General features: G+C 41.5%; 4 protein-coding genes across 6 annotated transcripts; 2 read left to right on the forward strand and 2 right to left on the reverse strand.

The window, feature by feature from the left end:
- Nucleotides 1-186: 186 nt before the first annotated feature.
- On the reverse strand, nt 187-6,217 carry LOC113164024 (zinc finger protein 135-like). Of its 2 annotated transcripts, none has more exons than XM_026363111.1 (9): nt 5,922-6,217; nt 5,095-5,297; nt 4,888-4,986; nt 4,566-4,661; nt 4,135-4,245; nt 3,496-3,619; nt 2,297-3,398; nt 1,995-2,047; nt 187-1,687 (listed from the first exon to the last, which is right to left on the reverse strand). In XM_026363111.1, the coding sequence occupies exons 1-9, from the start codon at nt 5,953-5,955 to the stop codon at nt 426-428; spliced, it is 3,084 nt and encodes a 1,027-aa protein (XP_026218896.1). In that variant the 5' UTR covers nt 5,956-6,217; the 3' UTR covers nt 187-425. The 2 variants fall into 2 exon arrangements, with proteins under 2 accessions (XP_026218896.1, XP_026218897.1); XM_026363112.1 differs by having other exon boundaries at nt 5,918-6,217.
- Nucleotides 6,218-7,029: 812 nt separating this feature from the next.
- On the forward strand, nt 7,030-10,869 carry selenoo2 (selenoprotein O2). The gene is made up of 9 exons (XM_026363426.1): nt 7,030-7,463; nt 7,838-8,041; nt 8,131-8,308; nt 8,424-8,554; nt 8,623-8,900; nt 9,076-9,238; nt 9,566-9,751; nt 9,929-10,085; nt 10,251-10,869. The coding sequence occupies exons 1-9, from the start codon at nt 7,030-7,032 to the stop codon at nt 10,494-10,496; spliced, it is 1,977 nt and encodes a 658-aa protein (XP_026219211.1). The 3' UTR covers nt 10,497-10,869.
- A 1,450-nt stretch (nt 10,870-12,319) lies between these two features.
- Nucleotides 12,320-15,338, forward strand: LOC113164692 (fibrinogen-like protein 1). The gene is made up of 7 exons (XM_026364094.1): nt 12,320-12,477; nt 12,637-12,710; nt 12,826-12,853; nt 12,964-13,055; nt 13,737-13,854; nt 14,400-14,585; nt 14,724-15,338. The coding sequence occupies exons 2-7, from the start codon at nt 12,642-12,644 to the stop codon at nt 15,038-15,040; spliced, it is 810 nt and encodes a 269-aa protein (XP_026219879.1). The 5' UTR covers nt 12,320-12,477; nt 12,637-12,641; the 3' UTR covers nt 15,041-15,338.
- A 51-nt stretch (nt 15,339-15,389) lies between these two features.
- On the reverse strand, nt 15,390-20,418 carry LOC113164691 (NXPE family member 3-like). 2 transcript variants are annotated; one of them, XM_026364092.1, is made up of 7 exons: nt 20,386-20,418; nt 19,872-20,022; nt 18,948-19,385; nt 18,326-18,618; nt 17,932-18,002; nt 16,689-16,892; nt 15,390-16,605 (listed from the first exon to the last, which is right to left on the reverse strand). In XM_026364092.1, the coding sequence occupies exons 2-7, from the start codon at nt 19,989-19,991 to the stop codon at nt 16,052-16,054; spliced, it is 1,680 nt and encodes a 559-aa protein (XP_026219877.1). In that variant the 5' UTR covers nt 19,992-20,022; nt 20,386-20,418; the 3' UTR covers nt 15,390-16,051. The 2 variants fall into 2 exon arrangements, with proteins under 2 accessions (XP_026219877.1, XP_026219878.1); XM_026364093.1 differs by lacking the exon at nt 20,386-20,418 and adding an exon at nt 20,150-20,166.
- Nucleotides 20,419-20,729: the final 311 nt, after the last annotated feature.

Consider the following 20,729-nt stretch of genomic DNA (forward strand, 5'->3'; position numbering starts at 1 on the left):
AACCCTAAGGTTGGTGGTTTGATTCCCGGGCCAGATGTTGGAGCGTGCCTGGAGAAGACACTGAACCTCAAACCCTTGGTGCCTAAAATGCAGCTGCCTGTCCACAAAGAATTTCCCCAAGGGGTTTTTGAAAGAAGTATTATTGAACCATGATAGTAAGGCAAAAAAGCAGTGATAAACCTAGTCCTCTGCTCAGTGTGCTTTAATCGCAACATGACATGCAACTGCAGTCAACCATGTATAACAATGAGACATTCAACACTAACTTGTTCTTCCTAGGAGGTGTCTATACTAGATGCTGTGCACATCTGTTACATAATAAATAATACTGCAATGAATCTACAGTTGGGTGAACTACAATCTTTTATATATTTAAATTTCCAAAATCTTAATCTGTCAGTATGTTAAAGTCTTGACTGTCTACATTACCTCCTGATATGCGTTCTGATATGCATTTTCAGATTATATGACTGCCTGAATCCCTTCCCACATTCTACACACAGGTACGGTCTTTCCCCTGAATGTGTTCGCTGGTGTCTTTTCAAGCGGTTGGCGCTGAGGAAGCTCTTGTCGCACTCACTGCAGGAGTACGGTCGTGCTCCGGTGTGGTAGCGCAGGTGGATGGTCAAGTAGCAAGACTGAGTGAATTTCTTGCCGCAGTGGGGGCACTGGAAGGGCTTGTGGCCCGTGTGAAAACGTTCGTGCTTAAGGAGTTCGGCGTGGGAAAAGAAGCCCTTCCCACAGTCGGAGCAGAGGTAAGGCCTCTCGCCTGAATGTGTCAGCTCATGTCTGATCAGAGTTGCCTTGTACACAAAACTCTTGTCGCACTGCGAGCAGCTGAAAACGTTTTCCCTAGTGTGGCAGCGCTCATGCTTCTTCATGTTGCGTTCCCTCTTGAAGCTCTTGCCACAGAAGGAACACATGAAGGGCATGTCCTCCGAATGGATCTTCATGTGGCTCAGCAGACCACCCTTGTAGAGGAATCCCTTACCACACTGTGTGCATGTGTGTGGCCGGTCTTTTTGATGGATGCGCTGGTGTGCTGTGAGTGCCGCTCGGTAGGCGAAGCTCTTTCCACAGTTGCAGGAGTGTACTTTTTCTTCCTGGTGAGTCTGCAGGTGCCTGCTTAAATAGCTGGCACAGCTAAAGCCCAGGTCACAGCGAGGGCATTTGTACGAACGCTCCACCTTGTCGCCGTCTTCGCTGTGTGTCTTCAGATGCCTCACCAGTGCCGACTTCCAGGCGAATGCCCGCCCACACTCAGAACACAGATACTCGCCGTTCTCCATGTGGGTGCTCTTGTGCTCCCTCTGAGCCACCAGGGACTTGAAGAACTCCCCGCAGATGAGGCATTCGTACTTACGTCCAGACTTGTGCGTCTGCTTGTGCCTCTCCAGTGACTGTTTGAAAGAGAAGCGCCGCCCACACTGAGAGCACAGGAAGGGCTGCTCCCCTGTGTGGATACGCTGGTGGGCTTTTAGTAAGGATTGAAACTTAAAGCTCTTTTCACAGTCTGAACAGCTAAAACGTCCTTCTTCCTCATCAAGAGGCGGCAACCAAACCTCGTCTTCCTCAATCTCAACAGAATGAACACTGTCGATGTGCTGCTGGACCTGCACTTCTTCTGAATGATGGAAGGAGCACCTCGGACAGGAGAAAGCAGCTGATGAGCCATCTGCAACAGAATCTTACAGAGAAATAAAATGATTATAGCCAGAAATGAAAATTGGCTATGAAATAGAAAAATTTCATGCTTGTTTTTTAAGTGCTATTTAGGGATTTTCAGCGACTACATAAAATACAGAGTAAATCTAATTTCAGTAAGGTAGATTGTAAATAGTTGGCTTGAATATCCTTAAAAAAGTTGTGGGATACATGGCTTGGCAGACACGCTTTTTAGCATTAATAGTAAATAATTCCTTATTCTCATTTTTGATCAGTCAAAAAGGACACGTAATGCCACTCTTCAGATCTCTACACAAGTTACCACTCACTTTCATCACTATCTTTTGAAGAAACCACTGGTGAACCATAGGAGTGCTCTGCACTGTTCAGGAGAAAGGAAAAAAAGCAGGTTGTTAAATACCTAACCTTAATGAGTGGCATTAAGGTTGTAGTAATCAAAGCTATAATTGACGTATGATGTTTTGGTTTATGATGGTACATAAGAGGTACATATAGTTAATACAGTAAAATGGCACGCAAATCCATAAAACATGCATCACTGTAAAAAAAATGAAAGAAACAGTTTATAAGAAGAGAATAAGTCAAAAGTGGTTTATGAAGGTGTTTTTACCAAGTCATGGGCAGGGGCTTCACCGCTGGAGCGCTCGCCTTGGTGAGCTCCTTCCTTCTGTCAGAGTTAATCTGCTTCTGTAAGTTAATCACCTGGACCTTCATGGTCGGTTTGCGTTTGCGCCCACTTGTGCGAACCTTAACCACAGGAATGACGTCATTGTCCACCTCTGGTACAAGGCCTCCAGGCTCAGAGTTGGGACGCTCGCTGCTTTGAGCATCTGCAGTCTCTGGATCACCACTGTCATCTACTTGCACCTGACAGTTGGGCTGAACAAGTTCATCAGGAGCCTCAGTGAGATTTTTATCACACTTAACAACTTGCCTGTCCTGGTGGCTTTCTGTAGGTTGGTTTGCACTGTGACCATCAGTGTGAGTTTTTAAGTGCTTTGCAAGTGCCAGCTCCCAGTTGAACTTCTTGCTGCACAGTTGACAGGTGTAAACTCCATTTCCCATGTGTGTTTGCTTGTGCTCTGTGCGAGCTGACAGAGAGTGGAAGGACTCCCCACAGATGACACAGTCGTACTTGCGTCCTGTTTTGTGCGTGTGCTTGTGTCTGTCAAGGGACTGCCTGAAAGAGAAACAGCGTCCGCATTCGTTACACTGGTGGGGACGTTCCCCAGTGTGGATGACCCTGTGGGCAATTAGTGAAGAGGCAAACTTAAATTTCTTTTCACAGTCTGGGCAGTCGTGAGGGCTCATAGAGTTTCTGAGTTGGGAGGAACCTGGGACATCCTTGTTAATGTCTGAATGGATGACGTTAGTTTCAACTTTTTCTTGTGTTGCTTCTGCCTCTTCCCTGCTTGTCTCTCCAGGAAGTACTTCCTGCTTATCAGCCTCTATTCCCTTGCCTGTTTCTTCATAACAGCTTTCTCCTACCCCCATATCGATGTCAGTGCTTGCACCCAATTCAACTTCGGTGTAATCCGTGACTGTGATTATTTCAACTGCTACATCATCTACAAATGATACAGTGTGTGTGTCAACACTGAGGTCTTGAAGTGGATCTGATTGGCTGAGTTGTTCTGTTGTTTTTGTCATCCTGCTAGGAGGCTCTGCAGAGAGGGAGGAGAGGATGCTGTCGCCCATGCTAGATGGTGGAACTGCAAACACAAGCATAGAGCATGAGCTTTTGTAACACACTTCCGTCTTCAAAACACAAAATGAAGTACACTAGCATTGATTATAGAAGTGACTCACCGTGTTGCTCTAAATGCCCATATTGTTTGTGGTGCTGGAGCAAATTCTTCAGGTCTGAAGGTTCAGAAACTGAAAGCACACAGTCCTCCAACACAGAACATTCAGCTCCAAGCCACAAAACGGTCTGTGAGAAATTGATGAGAATACTCAACTAGAGTCCTTAAATGAGTGACTAATCTTCCAAAGGAATTTGTCATTTGGTGTTCTGACTTTTATTAACTAAAAACTGCTACACTTCAGTGTGAATAACAAGAGATTGATTAAGACAGTAAAGTAACATCATGATGAGTTACTGGGATAGACTATAACGCTACAATTTATACACTTTGGTTCTGGCTGGGAGAACTTAAATCATTCATATTGGATGCATACAGTGGTATCTGGCATAATGTATACTTTTATAGATTAATTACTTATAGTTCAGAATGTACTTTCAAGCTGATAATTACCCATAACCGTATATGTTACTGTACATGTAACTTATGATGGGTTTTTTTGCTACAGCTATGTTAAGTCAACATTATGATACCCAGTAGTGGTAATAGTTTTTTTAATGTGGTAAATATTCATGTTATTCTTTCTTTGTTTCCTTATTACATATGAAAGTATATTACATGTTGTTCAAATGACACCTCTCACCTGTTCCAGGTCAGGAACTGGCAACAGCTGAGCCAGTCGACAGAGGAACTCCCAAAACAGTGTCTGCAGATCACTGTCATACTGAGGTCCATACACTGCAGGAAAAACCTCCTTTAAAAGAATAAAATAGATTATGTAAAAAATGATATATGTTTACTGCATGCATACAAATACAACACCAACATCAAGAATTTCAGCTATTGAAGTTATAAATATTACAAATAATGGCTTATATTTTACAGTAAATTTCAAATTCAATCATGCCTGAAAGCCTTTCTACCCACTACCACAATGCACCAACACAATGTGTGCAATGTCTGTGGAAACCTAGCTTAAAACAAAATCTAATTATTAACATATATAAGAATTTTTAGCCTATAACAGCAAATAACAACAGAGAATTACACATAAGGTGTAGGAAATACTGTTACCAGGAACAAGTCTTCTCTCTCTTCAGAATCTTTAAGCAGGGTTTGAATCACCTTCAGAAAGTGAACTGCTGCTTCTTCCTCTTCCGTTTCTTCCATCTGCAGCACAGGCATACACATTAGACAGGTTCACTGCTAGAAGGCTGACAAGGGGCGGCAGATCAATTATATTATATATCAATGCTTATATATCTATCTAATTATATATCAATAATACTATTCATTTAAATCAACAAATACCAATATAAAACACAGAATTTCAACAGTATAAACACTGCTGTCATTTGAAAAATCCAACAAACTAATCAGGAGTTGATACACTTACATTTGCCTGGGAGGGATGCTGTGATTTAATGTTGTCCAGGTGAGATAATATGACGTCACGTTCCACAAGCTCTTCATTTCGACACAACTCAAGAATATACTGTTAAGATTTATAAAAAGAAACAAAAATTACACCAGAACACTCCTGAGGTACAAAACATAATATTTCAGTTGCAATAAATTTCCTGTCTTCTCGACTTGTACTCACCCTAGCTCTCAATCCCAGGTTAAGCTGTGTCCTGTGCTTGTACATGAGCAGCTCAGGAACCATGTCTGTTACGAAAGAGACAAATTCTGCCACTTTCCAGTAGTTCATGACATCTTGTGTCTTCAGAACCTGCCACATTGAGGCTGTCATGAGCTGGATGGGTGGGACCAGGAGGCGCAGTGATGCCACAGGTAACGGATCATCTGGAAAAAACAAGAACACACTCAGGCTGAAGTTAAAAGAAGCTAATTTATCTCTCCCATTTATCCCAATTCACCTGCTTATGTTTTCTTAGTCTGGAAGGACATGTATTCATTTAGGGTACATTTTCAAACTGGGGATATATTCACAAGTCACAGTTTGACGGAAATGGGTGTGACAATAGGTAATAAAATTACATATAAGTCTGAGTAATTGACAAAGTACAAAATAAAAATAACTAAAATGCCCATCAGTTATTCTTGTTCATTAGGAGGATCTTCCTTATAGTTTTTGTTTAACTTTATTTGTCAACGTTATATGTGTTTTGAATGCAGCCTTCGCAGACTCAGTGTATGTTCAATAACCCAAATGTTTTGAAACCCTGCTAGCTAGCTATTACCATATTTGTAGAGTCTATATTTAAAGCAGTGACATTTATTCAACACAATATCCATGAAAGACTACATGTGATATATAATGAAAGACGTTCTATAATACTACTATCCGAAGATAAGCTAGCTAACGGAGTTCACTTAGCTAGCTAGAATAGAAACACTGACAAAAGTCAACGTTGTCTAAGTTATCGAAAATTGTTTTATTCATTCTTGGTTAGACGACTTACCAACCTTTAGAAATGGCCGTGAAAACAGCCGAGTCCATCTTTTAACGCCGCTGTTTAAAACTTTGACCAGCGTTAACTGCTGTTAGCCAGCTAGCCAGCTAACCTGCTAAGTAAATCACAGTTGCCTGCTACTGGTTATTAGTGGATGACAACGATTTGATTAACGTTATTAACTATTTGCAAACCGCATCTGCTAAATTTCACGATGCATCCCAGTAAAAGCGTAACTTTAAACAAATAACTAAAATGTGCATTTAACTTATGTTTGCTGTCGAGGCTGCTGCCTCTTCTTCTGCTTCTTCTTCTTCTTCTTCTCTATTTACATTGTACAGCATGTGACGTCTTCTTGTTGTTATCGCCGCCTTGTGGACACTCTCCACTTCACCGCTGCATCACCAAAGAACTGAACAATACCAAACACTTTAACGGTGTCCCTGAGGTTTTAAAGGCTCCAAAGGAGAAAATATATATGTCTCATTTTTTGATGTGTTAGTGCCAAATAGTAGATTTGTTTTTCTGTATTTGAAAAAAAAAAATTATTTACATTTCTATCTTTAATAATACACTGTCACTGCAGTTACACAGCATTATTAGGTGAGGACACTGCGCTCTAACTCGATAACAATCATCCAAGCTGTAATCCCAGCTACTGACAGTCAGTGTCACAGCCTAATAACACGGGGATCTACTGCAGGACACGGGTTATCCTCTCAGAATAGACCAGAGATAACGCAAGACTATTGCGAGGGAACACACCAGGAGGACTCGGGGACTCCGGAGTTTCCCATGAGACTTATGCATGCTAATAAAATCCTCATCCATGTTGCAGTAGAAATGTTTACCTGTTAAAAAAATCTAATGTTGGAGGATATGCACCAGTGAAACTTTGCAAAAGGACAAAATATTTAGTGTGAGCTCATTTCACACGTGGCACAAACTGCAAATAAAAATATGTCAAAGGAAAAAAAAGTCCAATAATAAGAAGGAGCCACAGCATCTTATCTAACTATGAGATAGGTTAAAGTGGTTAAGTGAGTAACTGGACTTAGTTATTAACCAGCACTGATCACTGTTACAACCTGCTGCAGTGGGTCCTTACAGCTCCAGTCCTGATGGAGACCTCTCAGTGCGCGCCCACGGCTCTGGAGCGTCTCCTCTTCCACAACACCGCGCTGAAAAAGCTGCCGGTGGATGAGTCAGAGGAGCCCGGGCCACGGACGGTCCCTGCGGCGTGTTACTCCCGAATCCGGGCTCTCCAGCCGCTGCTCCGCCCGAACCTCGCGTGCCTGTCCCCGTCAGCGCTGGCTCTGCTCGGCCTGAGTGCGCACGATGTGCGGTGTGATCCACTGGCTGCGGAATACATGAGCGGCTCCAGGGTGCTGCCGGGCTCCGAGCCGGCTGCGCACTGTTACTGCGGACACCAGTTTGGGCTGTTTGCGGGTCAACTGGGAGATGGAGCTGTGATGTACCTAGGGGAGGTAGAGTCGGGCACCCACGGGCGATGGGAGATTCAGGTTAAAGGTGCAGGAGTCACACCTTACTCCAGGTAGCCCAATGCTTAGTTTCTAATGATCACTTTTAGATTATAGGAGTTTTCATTTCTGCATTTGACATAACTGCTTCAAATTGTTCATGAACACACTCACATTAACTCCAGGGAGAGCTGCTTAAGAGCTTAACTGCTTGGCACTCATCAAATGTGTCCATTGCCTAGCAGCTGTGAGCTCAAATCTCTGCACCTTCAGTGTCTCCAGCTGGTTTGTTCTATTACAAACATGTGTAGTAGTGTTTGAGGCAATTTAGTTTTATGTGTGCCATAAACACAGCAGAGTGGATTTGCAGCATTGGACATCCCTGGTATTCACAACAGTGTTATGCAGAGCTGAGTATCCAATGAAAGTGTGTGACAAACCTCCTCAGGGATGGTGACGGCAGGAAGGTGCTACGCTCTAGCATCAGAGAGTTCCTGTGCAGTGAGGCCATGGCAGCCCTGGGCATACCCAGCACCCGTGCAGCCTCCCTCGTGACCTCTGACCTCTATGTAAGCAGAGATCCACTCAACAGTGGCCGCCGCATTCGTGAGCGCTGCTCGGCCGTCCTGCGCCTTGCCCCTTCCTTCATCAGGTTTAAAAATCTCCCAGACTTTTATCAGTGTCAAAAACGTGTGCTGCTGTGTCATCACGTCATGAAGTCCCTCTTCCCTTTTCTTCTAGGTTTGGATCTTTTGAGATCTTTCGTGGCAGGGATGGTTTCTCCGGCCTGCAGGGCCCCAGTGCAGGGCGGGATGACATTCGCGCCCAGCTGCTGGATTATGTCATTGAGAATTACTATCCTGGCATTAAGCAGGCACACAGCAACCGGAAAGACAGGAATATGGCTTTTTTCAGAGAGGTGAAGTTTGAGTCATGGTAAATACTGTTCAGAAATCAGCCTGCTTTTCTTGTCGGTTTAGTTAAAGCTGGTGTTTATCCATTTTAATCATCACCTTTGACTTGTTCACACGCAGGTGATGACGCGAACAGCTAAACTAGTGGCACAGTGGCAGTGTGTTGGTTTTTGCCATGGTGTTCTAAACACTGACAACATGAGCATCGTGGGTCTAACTCTGGATTATGGACCCTTTGGTTTCATGGACAGGTATGTTGCTGAAAGTGGAAATCTTGTAATTACTCTAATTAATCTGAAAACTCTACTTTGTTTGTCAGATTTGATCCAGATTTTATCTGCAATGCCTCGGACAAAAGAGGCCGTTACTCATACCAAGCCCAGCCGTCAGTGTGCCGCTGGAACCTGGCTCGCCTGGCTGAAGCGTTGGGCTCTGAGTTGGATGCAGCCGAGGCACGAGCTATCCTGGATGAATTCATGGCCACATACGAAGCCTTCTACCTTTGCATCATGAGGAAGAAGCTGGGCCTTGTGAGAAAAGAAGAGGCAGAGGACAGCGAGCTTGTATCAGACCTGCTGCGTGTCATGCACATCACTGGTAAAAGCAAATACGAATGATAGTATCATTAGTATAATAATATTAATAATTAGGTTTATAGTATTATTAGTGTAATAATCAATAATTAGGTTTATAGTATCATTAGTGTAATAATCAATAATTAGGTTTTTCTAAATCCTGTGTTTCACGGCACTATAACAGCAAATGTTTTCAGGTGCCGATTTTACCAACACTTTCCACCTGTTGAGCCGTGTTCCCTGGCCTGAGGACGACAGCAGTGACAAGGCCACAGTGGGACCAGTAGTGGACCTCATCCTAGACCAGTGTGCCTCGACTGAGGAGCTGAAGGTGACTAACAAGCCAACTATGGAGGAGAAGTGAGGGGTTGTGTGGTGGAGGAACATGTGTCATTTCAACTGCTTTAAGAAGAAACCACCATATCCACCATACACTACAGATTGTGCATTAAATACTATCTATTTGCTAGTGGTTTCAAATGACTAAGTCTCTTTGATTGTCTATTTTTTCTTTCATATACTAGCATTTTGGGGAAAAGTCCTACCAAGACAATATGTAAGTTCAACGTGTGTGTTGTAGTATTTGGTAAAAGCACATTAGTATTAAACAGATGAGGAATTACAGCTAGATTTATGGCCAAAATCAACCCTTTTTCCACTCATCTTTAGTATCTCCCCTGTGTCTAGAGAGTTAGCAATGATTCTGTCCATGGCACAAACCGACCCAGTCATGTTTAGCATGGCGTCAGACAGGACAGGTGTGGCCCAGCAGCTTGAACGCATTGGCCACCTGAAGGATCTGTTTGAGACAGACCAAGAAGAGCTTAAGAAAAAGCAACGTGATGAATGGATTCGCTGGATCAGACAATACAGGTAAGTCCAGAAAAACAAGAGGAAGAAGAGTCGAATGTTAACTGGTGTTGATTTATAGCCACGCTTTTTGGATTTAACAAAAACATAAGTGACCATGTATAACTTGAAAAGCTGCATCACTGAACATAGTACTAAAACAGGACTGGTTTTGTAATTCTCCTCGTGCTGAAACAATAGGAAACGTTTAGCTAAAGAGTGTGATGGCACAGATGACTTGCATCTCATCAAAAAGCAGCGGCTCTGTGTGATGAATAGCAACAATCCCAGACATGTCCTGCGCAACTACATCGCCCAGAATGCAATTGAGGCTGCAGAACAGGGAGACTTCTCAGAGGTCAGGACACTTTGTTTCACTGATTCTTTGTAGAAACAGTAGCTGCCTTAATAGACTGAGACAGTTTATCTCAATGGATCTGTGAAAAACAACTGTATTTATGTATTTTTATTAGATTTTAATACATTTTCTGCCATTTAAATATTGTTTTGCTTTAACGATCAGATCAACAGGGCCCTAAAAGCTCTGGAGAAACCATATTCGGATACATTTGGACCGGAGTCTTTGGATGGAGTTGATGCACGTAGGGAAAATGAGCAGGAAGAGAAGATTTCGAAAGCTGGTTATGACAGGAAACCTCCTGCCTGGGCACAAAAAAATTTGTATCACCTGATCCTCATAGAGCCTCCAGGGCAGCTGCAGGAGAGATATCTGTTTTCTGTGATGCACCACACAGGCCGCAGTTTTTAGTGCAAACGAGATCAGTGCTAAAACTAATCCTACTGTTGCTGGTCCCCATTTCCACCTCAGACTATCTTTCCTGCTTCCTGAAGGCAGAAGGTGTGTTCCAGTGTTCATCAGCATGTCCACAGATTACTGTTTGTGTGAGTGTGTGAGGTAAATGTACGGTGACTCTAACAAACAAAAGATGCTGACAGAATCACACAAACAGAAAGTCAGGGGATTTGCTGATCAGGTATGATGGCTCAGATGATCAGTCACACAGTGGCCTGTCTGGGTTTGAAACACCAGGAACATGCTGACATCAGTCATTTATAGACACTGCTCTATAAGTCTTATAATTACTTTTGATGGTCACATGTATGCATACACATTTTAACCACTACAGTCAACAAATTGTTCATTTGCTGTAGTTCTATCTGTATGTTAAAAAAGTTGTTATTAAAAACATACTGTGAATGATCTTATTCAACTGTTCATAGTGCATTCATATTATCTGGAGATGGTAAATTAAAATAGAGAAATATTCAAATTAGTGTTAAAATACCAGTGGTAACATCATTTATGTTGTACGCACACATTCAGGTTAATCTGAATTTGAATTAAAATATCCTCAGTGTAGCACTAATTACTTCCTGGAGTCCTCATTTTATTGGCTGACATAACCACAGTAGGTGGCTTCCTTTCTTGCTTAGAGCTCTTATTCCAGTTCCACATCATGTTGGTTGTCAGGAAGCACAGCGTGTGTGTTGGTATCCATTCATTTTGCACTGCTGGCAGTCAGTATTGACCTGAGCCTTACATGCAGTCAGCAATCTACAATAGAGACCCTGACACCCTGTAGCAGGGGGCTGAAACAACACAAAAGAAGCATATTGAAGGTAAAGGATGATTACAATATACAAAAACTGGCCTTCAAGTCAGAAATGCTGTGCTGATTTTGCCTCAGTCCTCAGCTCAGGAAGCTCCAATCCGAATAAACCTCCAGCCTTTTCACTAATTTCACTCATGTTCTACTGTCATTTGTCCAACAGATGGCAACATAGAGACCCATTTCAGATTTGGGCTTTTGACCTGATTTAATTTGGATCTTTCTTCATTTCACCTAACAAATATCTAGTTGTGATGACCTTTGTTATTTTGGTTTATATCAATAAGTTTATTACATATTTACAAAAAACAGGGAAACCATTGGCCTGGTTAATTGTTGCTCTCACGACCACTCACTATTGGGTTATTGTGTCCCTGGAGCTCATTAATGCTATAAAAGTATTGGGAGGTGGAGTGGCGAGGATGCTGGGTGGATGTTGTCGATGGCCGGGCTCATCTCTGTGGATTTGGGTACACGGACCAGTCCTGGAGTCTGTACTGCTCTGAGGATCATTACAGTTCTCGGCACGACAGAACTTATTTCTCGGTCTGCTGGTGCAGAAAGACTTGAAGAATTTTGAGTGCGGGACAAATTGGGAAAATAAGTTCAGTTTTTAAGGAGGAAATACAGTTTTTTTCAGCTCACTGACGGTGGCAGTGATGCTTAAGAGTGATAAGCAGTTAACTACAGAAATTCTAAAATTGCACTTAAATTGCAGATTTCCTTCTGCTTTTTGATCTCCCTCATTTTTATTAGCAGCAGTTCAACTTTGAGTGCCTGATTCACACAGTCACACAACTGAGATGTGTCTGCTAAAGCCAAATGGGGAAAAGAAAAGAGAAACGAGGCAGTAAACACTGCTGGGCTCATTTAAAACAGATTCTACTGCAGCTGTTAAAATGTATTTGTCAAAGTTGTTTGTGCACTTTGTAAAAAGAACAAATTACATGAGAGAAATAGGGGGGGAGCTTCCTCAGATGGCTGGCTCTGTATGACTTAACTGGAAATTGCAGCATTCACTAAAAGCAGGAAGAAGGAGTGGTGTTAGTAGCCCATATGAAAAGGCGCTGCTTGTTGTGTGGAATTTGAGCTGGGAGACGAGGTCCATCCAGCACACAGGTAAGTGGGGAAAGACATTATCAACTTTTACTGGCAGCGTTTTACACTTCTGTCACCGTGCAAGTGGTAAGCTGTAAACTGCAGACGTCTTTAGAAAACACACTGAGACACATCTGATTATGTATTAACACTATTATTCTCTGAAACTTGGGACGTCAGTCAAAATGAGGCACCTGCCTGGGTGTTGTGGAATCATCTTGGTGTTTCTCTTGGGCTGCGCGGGACAGCTTAAGGTAAAACTAAATATTTGAATATCAAAGAAAAACAAAGTAAAGCTCTGGATGTTGTGTATATGTATATGTTAAAGTTCAGTACTCACATTAAAACATGTTCCTGTTGTATTGCAAGGAAGAGCAACAAACAATTACTCCTCGAGGTATGGCGCGTTTTGTTATTGCTTACAGTTTATGCACACAAATTAAGCAAGATACGAAGTATTGTAAAAGTAATTCATACTAAATGTTGGTCTTGTTTTTACAACCTCAGGAACAGACTGCACACAGATTAAGGCTCTCTCACCTCAAGCACGCAGCGGAGTCTATCTAATCCAGCCTCCCAGGGTGAAGAGACCCTTCAAGGTATTGTTTACAAAGCAATTTCAAATAATAGTTTTACCAGTGAATGTAATGTAATGTAAGAATTATGATGAGGAACAAGTGTTAAATTTAGCAATGTAATAAATAATACCAATAACAAAATGTCCCTTACTGTCCGGTGCAAGAGAAATGATCTTAGTTCAATATGACACTATAGTTCCACAGCAAATTACCATATTTCTCACTACCATTACCAACAAAAACACCTCACTGGCAGAAGGGACAATTATCAGTACCACAGTCTGCACTACTGGAGTGTATATGTTTTATGATCGCTGCTAACCTGCTGACTCAACAACAGATGATGCAGTTGTTGTTATATGCAAAGCACCTGTTATACAAGTAAAACTGGGTTACTGTTCTACATAGTGAGACAGTTGCCCAGACAGTTGCTAACAGCTGCAACTTCTACAACTCTGCAAGCTCCTATGACTCTCAAGCTGTGGTTTAGGACTGATAAACACTTTAATAATATTACTGATAATAATGAAATAAGCTTAATTGGTGAAGTCGCCCTATAATAAATAAAATAGTGACTGGAATCAAGTCACACAATGACATGAAAATCATGAGTTTGTGACACATAATGTGATATTTTCCAGGGAAGTGCCTGGATGTCTTTCACGTTTTGTTTTAGTCTGACGTGCTTTTCTACCTGCTCAGGTGTACTGTGAGATGCGAGCAGATGGAGGTTGGACGGTGTTTCAGAAGCGCAGTGGGGGATTGGTTTCCTTTAACAAGCCATGGGCAGAATACAAAAACGGCTTTGGAAATCTGAAAGGTAAGAACTGCAGCAGCAGGGTTAGCTGCTGTTTTATTAAGCTGTATTAAGCCTGAGAGAGTTTAAAACGGTTTGTGTTTGTTAAGCAGTGTGAGGCTCTGATGTAATTTGTGGTGACTGCGACACACCTTACAAAACACCTTGCGAAAAGCCCTTAGAAGTCTTATTTAAACACATAGAAACACAGAGAGTTTAAAGGATTAGGAGTCCAGTAGTAGAGATAATGTTTTCCATTGTGTTATTGACAGGAAAAAACACAAATTGCTATCCTCCTGTGGATAGAATCATTCACTAAAGAGATATAGGTCATCACATTACAGCGTTAAAATCAAATTAGAATTTCTCTCACAGAAATTACACATGAACACAAACTGCACCTGGGGGAAAACATTGTCTGGACAAACAGCCACATCATCGACAATTACAAGCTCAAATTACAATGATCTGATCTTTCACCTGAGCCTGACTTGTCTGCAGGTGATTTAATATGTTGTGTCCTGTTGTTTTAAATGGATCCTTTCTTTGTGCTCTATTGACTCCATCAGAGGACCACTGGCTTGGCCTGAACAAGGTCTACTCTCTGACCAAGGACAGGGCCAAGAAGTGGACCATGAGGATCGACCTGTGGGACCACCATGGCAGCACGGCTTTTGCGGAGTACAAAAACTTTCGAGTGGGCAGTGAGAAAACAGCTTACAGGCTGAATGTTGGAAAATACAGGGGAAACGCAGGTACTGTGGTCTTTGTAACACCTTTGGTCTTGCCATTTTTCAGCCACACAACTGTAACGGGATTGGTTTGCATTTCATTGTTAAATGAGCCTTTTTACCTTACTTGAGTAAGAAATGTGTTTCCAACTCTGACCAAAGGGGATGCCATCCGTGGAGCCCATGAAGGCATTGACCAGAACCACCACGGCTTCAGCACTGCTGACCGCGACAACGACGGCTGCTCCCCGTGCATCTTCGGTGATATTGTTGAAAGCGAATGTGCCGCTTCAGAAGGTGGTGGTTGGTGGTACAGTCGCTGTGGCTCTGCCAGTCTGAATGGTGACTGGCATCCTGCAGGAAACCACATGGGTTGGGCGTCCGGCCTTCACTGGCACACTTGGAAAACTTCTGAACCGTACTCGGTCAAGGCCACTAGAATGATGATCAAGTCTGTAGAAAAGTCCACCTTTTTTTAACTTCATGTTGGCTTTTGCTGTAGTAGCACAGTGAGTTTGGTATTCTACTTTATCACGTTTCACGGTCAGCATTGAGTAATGCCTTTCAAACTTAGAGACATTTGAATTGGGAATGCGGCCAATAGGTTTATAGGAATGCACACAAACTGTAATTTTATTGTTACAAAAATCTACTTAAAACAATATCTGAACAAATATGAACTGTCACTTGTAGTGCTAAAGTAATAATGCCCACAAAGTATCTGTTAATGGAACATTTCACTGTAAACATATTCATTAAATGCTTTCTTTAGCTGAACATGTCACAATGTTTTTATTTTCTTAAAACACATTATGTGATCAACAATGAATACATATATGAAGTTTGAGTTTGGAGTACATGTCATTTCTGTTTGCACCCATTAGCACTATCTGGTGGTTACAATGTTGTGGTGGAGTCAGCATGGATTTTTATGTTTGCCATCATCAACATGTGTCAGAACACACAATGAACTGCTGCTTGTTGCTTATGGGGTTGCAGAATTTAAAACAAAATTTATATCACAAATATTTATCTTCAACAATTTAGCAGCAACTAAGGGAATAACAGGAGAAGCTTGCTCATATCTGAAGTGATTTTCTGCTGATGACCAGGACAAGAACTGATAATTGCACACAGGTTTATATCAACTCAAATAAGTGGATTTCGAATCAAGTTACACTTTAAACTAAGGCGCAACCTGAAAATATTTCTTTTTTGTGGGTTTTTTTTTACCTTTTGACCTTTCGTCCCCTGTTTAAATCAACAACAGGAGAGGGACAGAAATATTTTAAAATGTAATATCCCACCCCAACCTGACTTGTAGCTTACTTATATTCTGTACTAATTCTTTTGTGCTCTAGTTAAAAATAGACAACTCATAATTAGTTAATCTAGTTTGTGCATGCACCAGGACTTCTGAAGGAAAAACACAGAACCATGTTAAACATGTAAACTAAGCAGTCCATGCTCATTTGGCAACAAATGCCGATCTAGCCGGCCATCTGAGGGCATATATATGACAAGAGGACATCAAACATATTTTTAATAATGGGAGGTTGTGGATGGAGGCTGTGTGGCAGGGAGTGGGCCAAACTCATCTCCCAGGCATCTACTAGATGAACATTAAGTCCTCTGAACACAGCTCTGAGCACCTTGTCGCGCTGTAGCGAGTACCAGTCGCTGTTCGTAAGTGTCTCATAAAGTGTCAAAGCTTTGAGGTTTGCAGTCCGAATGATGACTACAGTGTTTGGAGACCTGTCTAGGAGACGCCCTATGGCCTTTTTAATGCTCTGCAGCCGCCGAATGTAAACTTCAACTGGGAAAGTGCTAAAGTGGGACCAGATGCCAACAACTACGATGGTGTTGGTGCCTCCCCTTATGCCATCTAGTTCATTGGCAATGTAACGCAGTTCGCTGGTTGGGATCTCACGAAAACGGATAGGAGGACCATGGCAGCGGTATGTCACCAAGATGTTGTTTGTGTAGTCCAAGGCCATGAATGGTCCAACTTGCTTTGAGGTGTGCAGGTTAAACTCCTTGAGATCTAAATGTATAACAGAGGGAACAGAATAAGCTTCACTGTCAATACAAGAAAACTGCTGCCAGAAGTCCCACTGGGTCAGCTACCTGGTAGTGCTGCGACGAGGTATTCAAACCACTGCCTGATGGTGGAGTCTCCGTACATGTGGACCACCTTGCCTTTCAGGCACTGACTGGCAGAAGAGGAGTCAAACTGGTGAACTGTGATGCCACCCAGTGCTCGCCATGCACCCTGATAGTAAAATCCAGAGGGTCCAGAACTGACACTTCTGTTCTCCATTTTTGATTGACCTGAGAGGTCAGAGAATTAAATCATAAGGTGGTGTAATTTTGTAATTTTGAACAATTCCCATAAAATGACCAAAACAAAGGTTTATGACAGTAGCATTTAATGACACTAATATGGCAATGGCAATTTAAACAAGAACTACAAAACACTACAGAATCACGTAAGTTGTTAATCATAGCCTTCCAAACGATAGATATGGACAGTAGCACTGAGTAGAAAGGACTTACCAACCAATAGTCTGCGCAGCTGTTAATTAAAGGTGGAAGATTTTGACATGTTTAAAAGAAGGGAAGGATTAATGCAGTAAGAAAATCATAATAGCAACAATTGTAATAATAATAATATTAGTACAAGTATATGTAACTTAAGGTGTTATGAAATTTGCTGTATTCAAATTCATACATTAGTCATAGGAGGTGCAATATTCAGTACATAAAATCTTAATCCCAAAGCACTGTAAATATTATTTATTTGTTTAAATATTTATAGGGTTGTTTTTAAAGATTTTCTTGTGCTCATCTCTGTTGCCTCTGCTGCTGTGAACATGGGAATTTCCCCACTATGGTCTTATTAAAAGTCTATCTTGTCTTATATTACAACAAAACAATAACATAGGAATTACATAGGTAGTTCAGTATTTATCATTTTAAGTTTTTCATTATTGTCTTGATTGGAGATTACTGTATAGTTTGTATGAAATAAATAGGATTTCTTAAAGGGAGGGAAGCTTCTCTGGGGTCAGTGGGGTGGCCAGCAATTTTCCAGGGGTGGCCACGGACCCCACTGCTACCCCTAAGGGGTGCCCTTGCTCTTATGGCTTGTCTTTGTTGCCTAAGCACAACAAATACTGCTAACAGTTCGTGCCACCCTCCTAACCTGTTATAGATTCAGTTTTCATGTGGAGTGATGTGGTTAAGTCAGCTTGAGAAGAACACTAGTAACAAAATTTGTTTCATCAATGTTCATTACTGTGCCTGTACTGTTCACTTTGCAGTATAGTTATTATAACCAGTGTTAATTGTAATAGCAATTGTGCTTTACCTTTCTTGGTGGGTAACACAGTGACATTGGCGGATCCTGAAGCCTGAATGGAGACTTTCATGTTGACACCACTGATAGAAAGTGCATAAAATGACACGTGTTACTCACATACTACCCTCCACTCCTCCAACACCTGACAAAGTTAGAAAGTAGTTGGTGAGCACAGCATTAACCAAGATAACCAAGATATTGTCTCAGATAGTGTAAACCAAATATTAGATGGTGAATATAGACTTGAATTTTACAAGTCACACAAGTTACAATTAATTACATTAATTAATGCTATTATTTTCAACATGATGTTGATAATAGTGTGTTGTGCAGCATCCAAGAGGTAAGAAAATATGCACAGATCACAAAAGCTTCCAAAATGTCCATATGCAAAAAAAAGCACCTTTGAAAAAGTTTGTCCTCCTTGGCCTTAAGGTTTTGATTGAATCCTCCCTTAGAGTGGTTGATTCTGGCATCACAGCTCAGGGTCTTTGGCTTGAAGCAGAACCAAGGGTCCCCTGTACGGAGGTCAGTGTAGTTGCACAGTGGCTGGGTTGGCTTCAGGCATACGTTGCAAGTGGTTGTTTGAGAGACTGAGCCTGAGCGGAAAAGGCTCTGGAAGTAAATCCTGTCTGGTTGGTTGCTGGTCAAACTGCGTAGCACTGTGATGGCTTCACTTGGGTGAACCAGTGTCACCTGATAAGATAGAAAGTTTTAGAAAAAAGAGTTCTACTGATCCCTATTATTTAGTTTCTATTGTAAAGATAATAAAGTTAAATAAAGTGAATATCACTTAAACCTGCTTCATTCTAAGTGTAAATCACAGGCTGAACGCTTATAGTATCCAGGAAATTGTCCAATGGCTAAATCCTAACAAAACCGAGGGCCCATTGTTTTTATTGCACACTTCACACTGTTTGTGCTGCATGAGAATGGAAAGTTGACTGGCACAGCAGCAGGAGTTGAGCTAAGCTAATGGTCAATATGAAGACTACAACATCAAACACAGTAGTTTATGAAGTCACCTCAACGTGTGCGTTTCCTTCCCAGAGCAAAGAGAAGACAGCAGAATAGCTGCCATTGAGATGATCTACCAGTTGCCCAGCCACACCTGCACCAAGGGTCGGGGTGTGCAGCCGGGCGAGTAAGAAATCTCCTCCAAGTTTCTTGGCACGGCCCTGGAAGTCATACATTTGGATCATAACCTCTAGTTGATCTCCCACATGCCACTGTCCTCCTCCCTTCTTTGGGAGAATTGTGAAGGTGCTGTTGGCAGGATCACTGCTTTGCTCTAGAGAAACAGGAACTGAAAGTGGGGGAGTCTCCGGCCAAGCGATGGATTCTAGCAGGAGACGTGTTTCCAGGGCGTCTTCATGGGACAATGGTTGAAAGCTGCAGTAACTATAACTGAAGTTAGATTTATTGGAAACTTTCTGGGTGGGGATGGTGGAGTTGAATTTTTGCTAAAAAAAAAAAGACAGATGGTGATATGTCAAATAAATGTGCAAAACAATTAAATAAAGTTAACAGAAGACGTTTTTTCTGATACATTGCACATAATCACTGACAGTTTCTTTAATGTTTGGACATGACAGTGGGCTGTGAGGGTTATTAGTCAAAAGACACTTTGAATATTGATGCATATTCACATTAAATCACCATGAGTCTACCAAAGACTGTCTTTTCTCAAACCCCACTGATGAAGTGAATACAAGAACAGTATACAACAGTCAGTATCACATTAGCACAAGACGCAAACTGATTTGAGAGTGTGTAATGATAACTGTAACATACACGGATATTTGCTTCACATGAGAGTACAGTAGCTTTTAAAGATGAACTAAATACCAGACTGTAAAGTAGTTACCCTGACTGAGTAAATATTTGAAGTCCCTTGCACCTGAAATGTTGCGTGTACTAAAGAAGTGTGTTTTTGCACCTGTTTTTACCTGGTCCTTCATATAATACAGCAGAGAGATTAGAACAAACACGGCCAGGAATGCGAAGAGGCCATACTTTGGAAGGTACACATTGACCTCCCTGCTTTTACATATTGTGACCACCATCATCAGTGTTCGGTCTTCATCTCCGGCTCCAGCACTGTAAAAAATGAAGCCGTGAAAACACAAATCAAAACAAAATACACAATATGACTTGCTAAAATTGGAACTTGAGTTTGTGAAATCAGAAGTAGTGTTTTTTTGTTTCTGGTGTGAAATTCACAAACCTCTTTCAAATGACTAGTTTTTTAAATGAGTTGCTGCAGCATTCAACTGGAGGGAATGTAGCAAAGCTTGCAAAGCTTAAAAAGATTCAAATGTCATTTTATGCAGAAACAAACCTACAGTATCACCAACAAAATCTTAAATGATACTGTTTTGACTATGTATTTATACTTTGTCTTTGCCTATGTCTTTGAATTAAAGTTTCAAATATACTCAAGTAAATGTGAACAAGTCCTACCTTAGCAGAGATTCATGTGAAGTTACAGTTACCTTTCTGCTTGAATTGCAGTTAATGAATGTTAGAGTGACCACCTACGCCATGTCTCTTGTTCATGACTTGTATCACAAGCCATACCAATTAAAAGGAAATACATAATACGAATTTGTCATGTCACTAAATACATGTGAAATTATGTGTTATTTGTTTGGTGCAGAAAATGCTATTGTAAAGTCACATCAGCAGTAGGATAAAACTAAGTGTCTTGCATTTACGCACTGTCCAGCACAGGGCACTATAGAATAAAATATAATAAAATATTGCAGGGTAAATGTTTGGATATTAGTTGTTAAAACGTTTTCACT

This window comes from Anabas testudineus, chromosome 23 (genome assembly GCF_900324465.2).
Source record: "Anabas testudineus chromosome 23, fAnaTes1.2, whole genome shotgun sequence".
Taxonomy (NCBI): domain Eukaryota; kingdom Metazoa; phylum Chordata; class Actinopteri; order Anabantiformes; family Anabantidae; genus Anabas; species Anabas testudineus.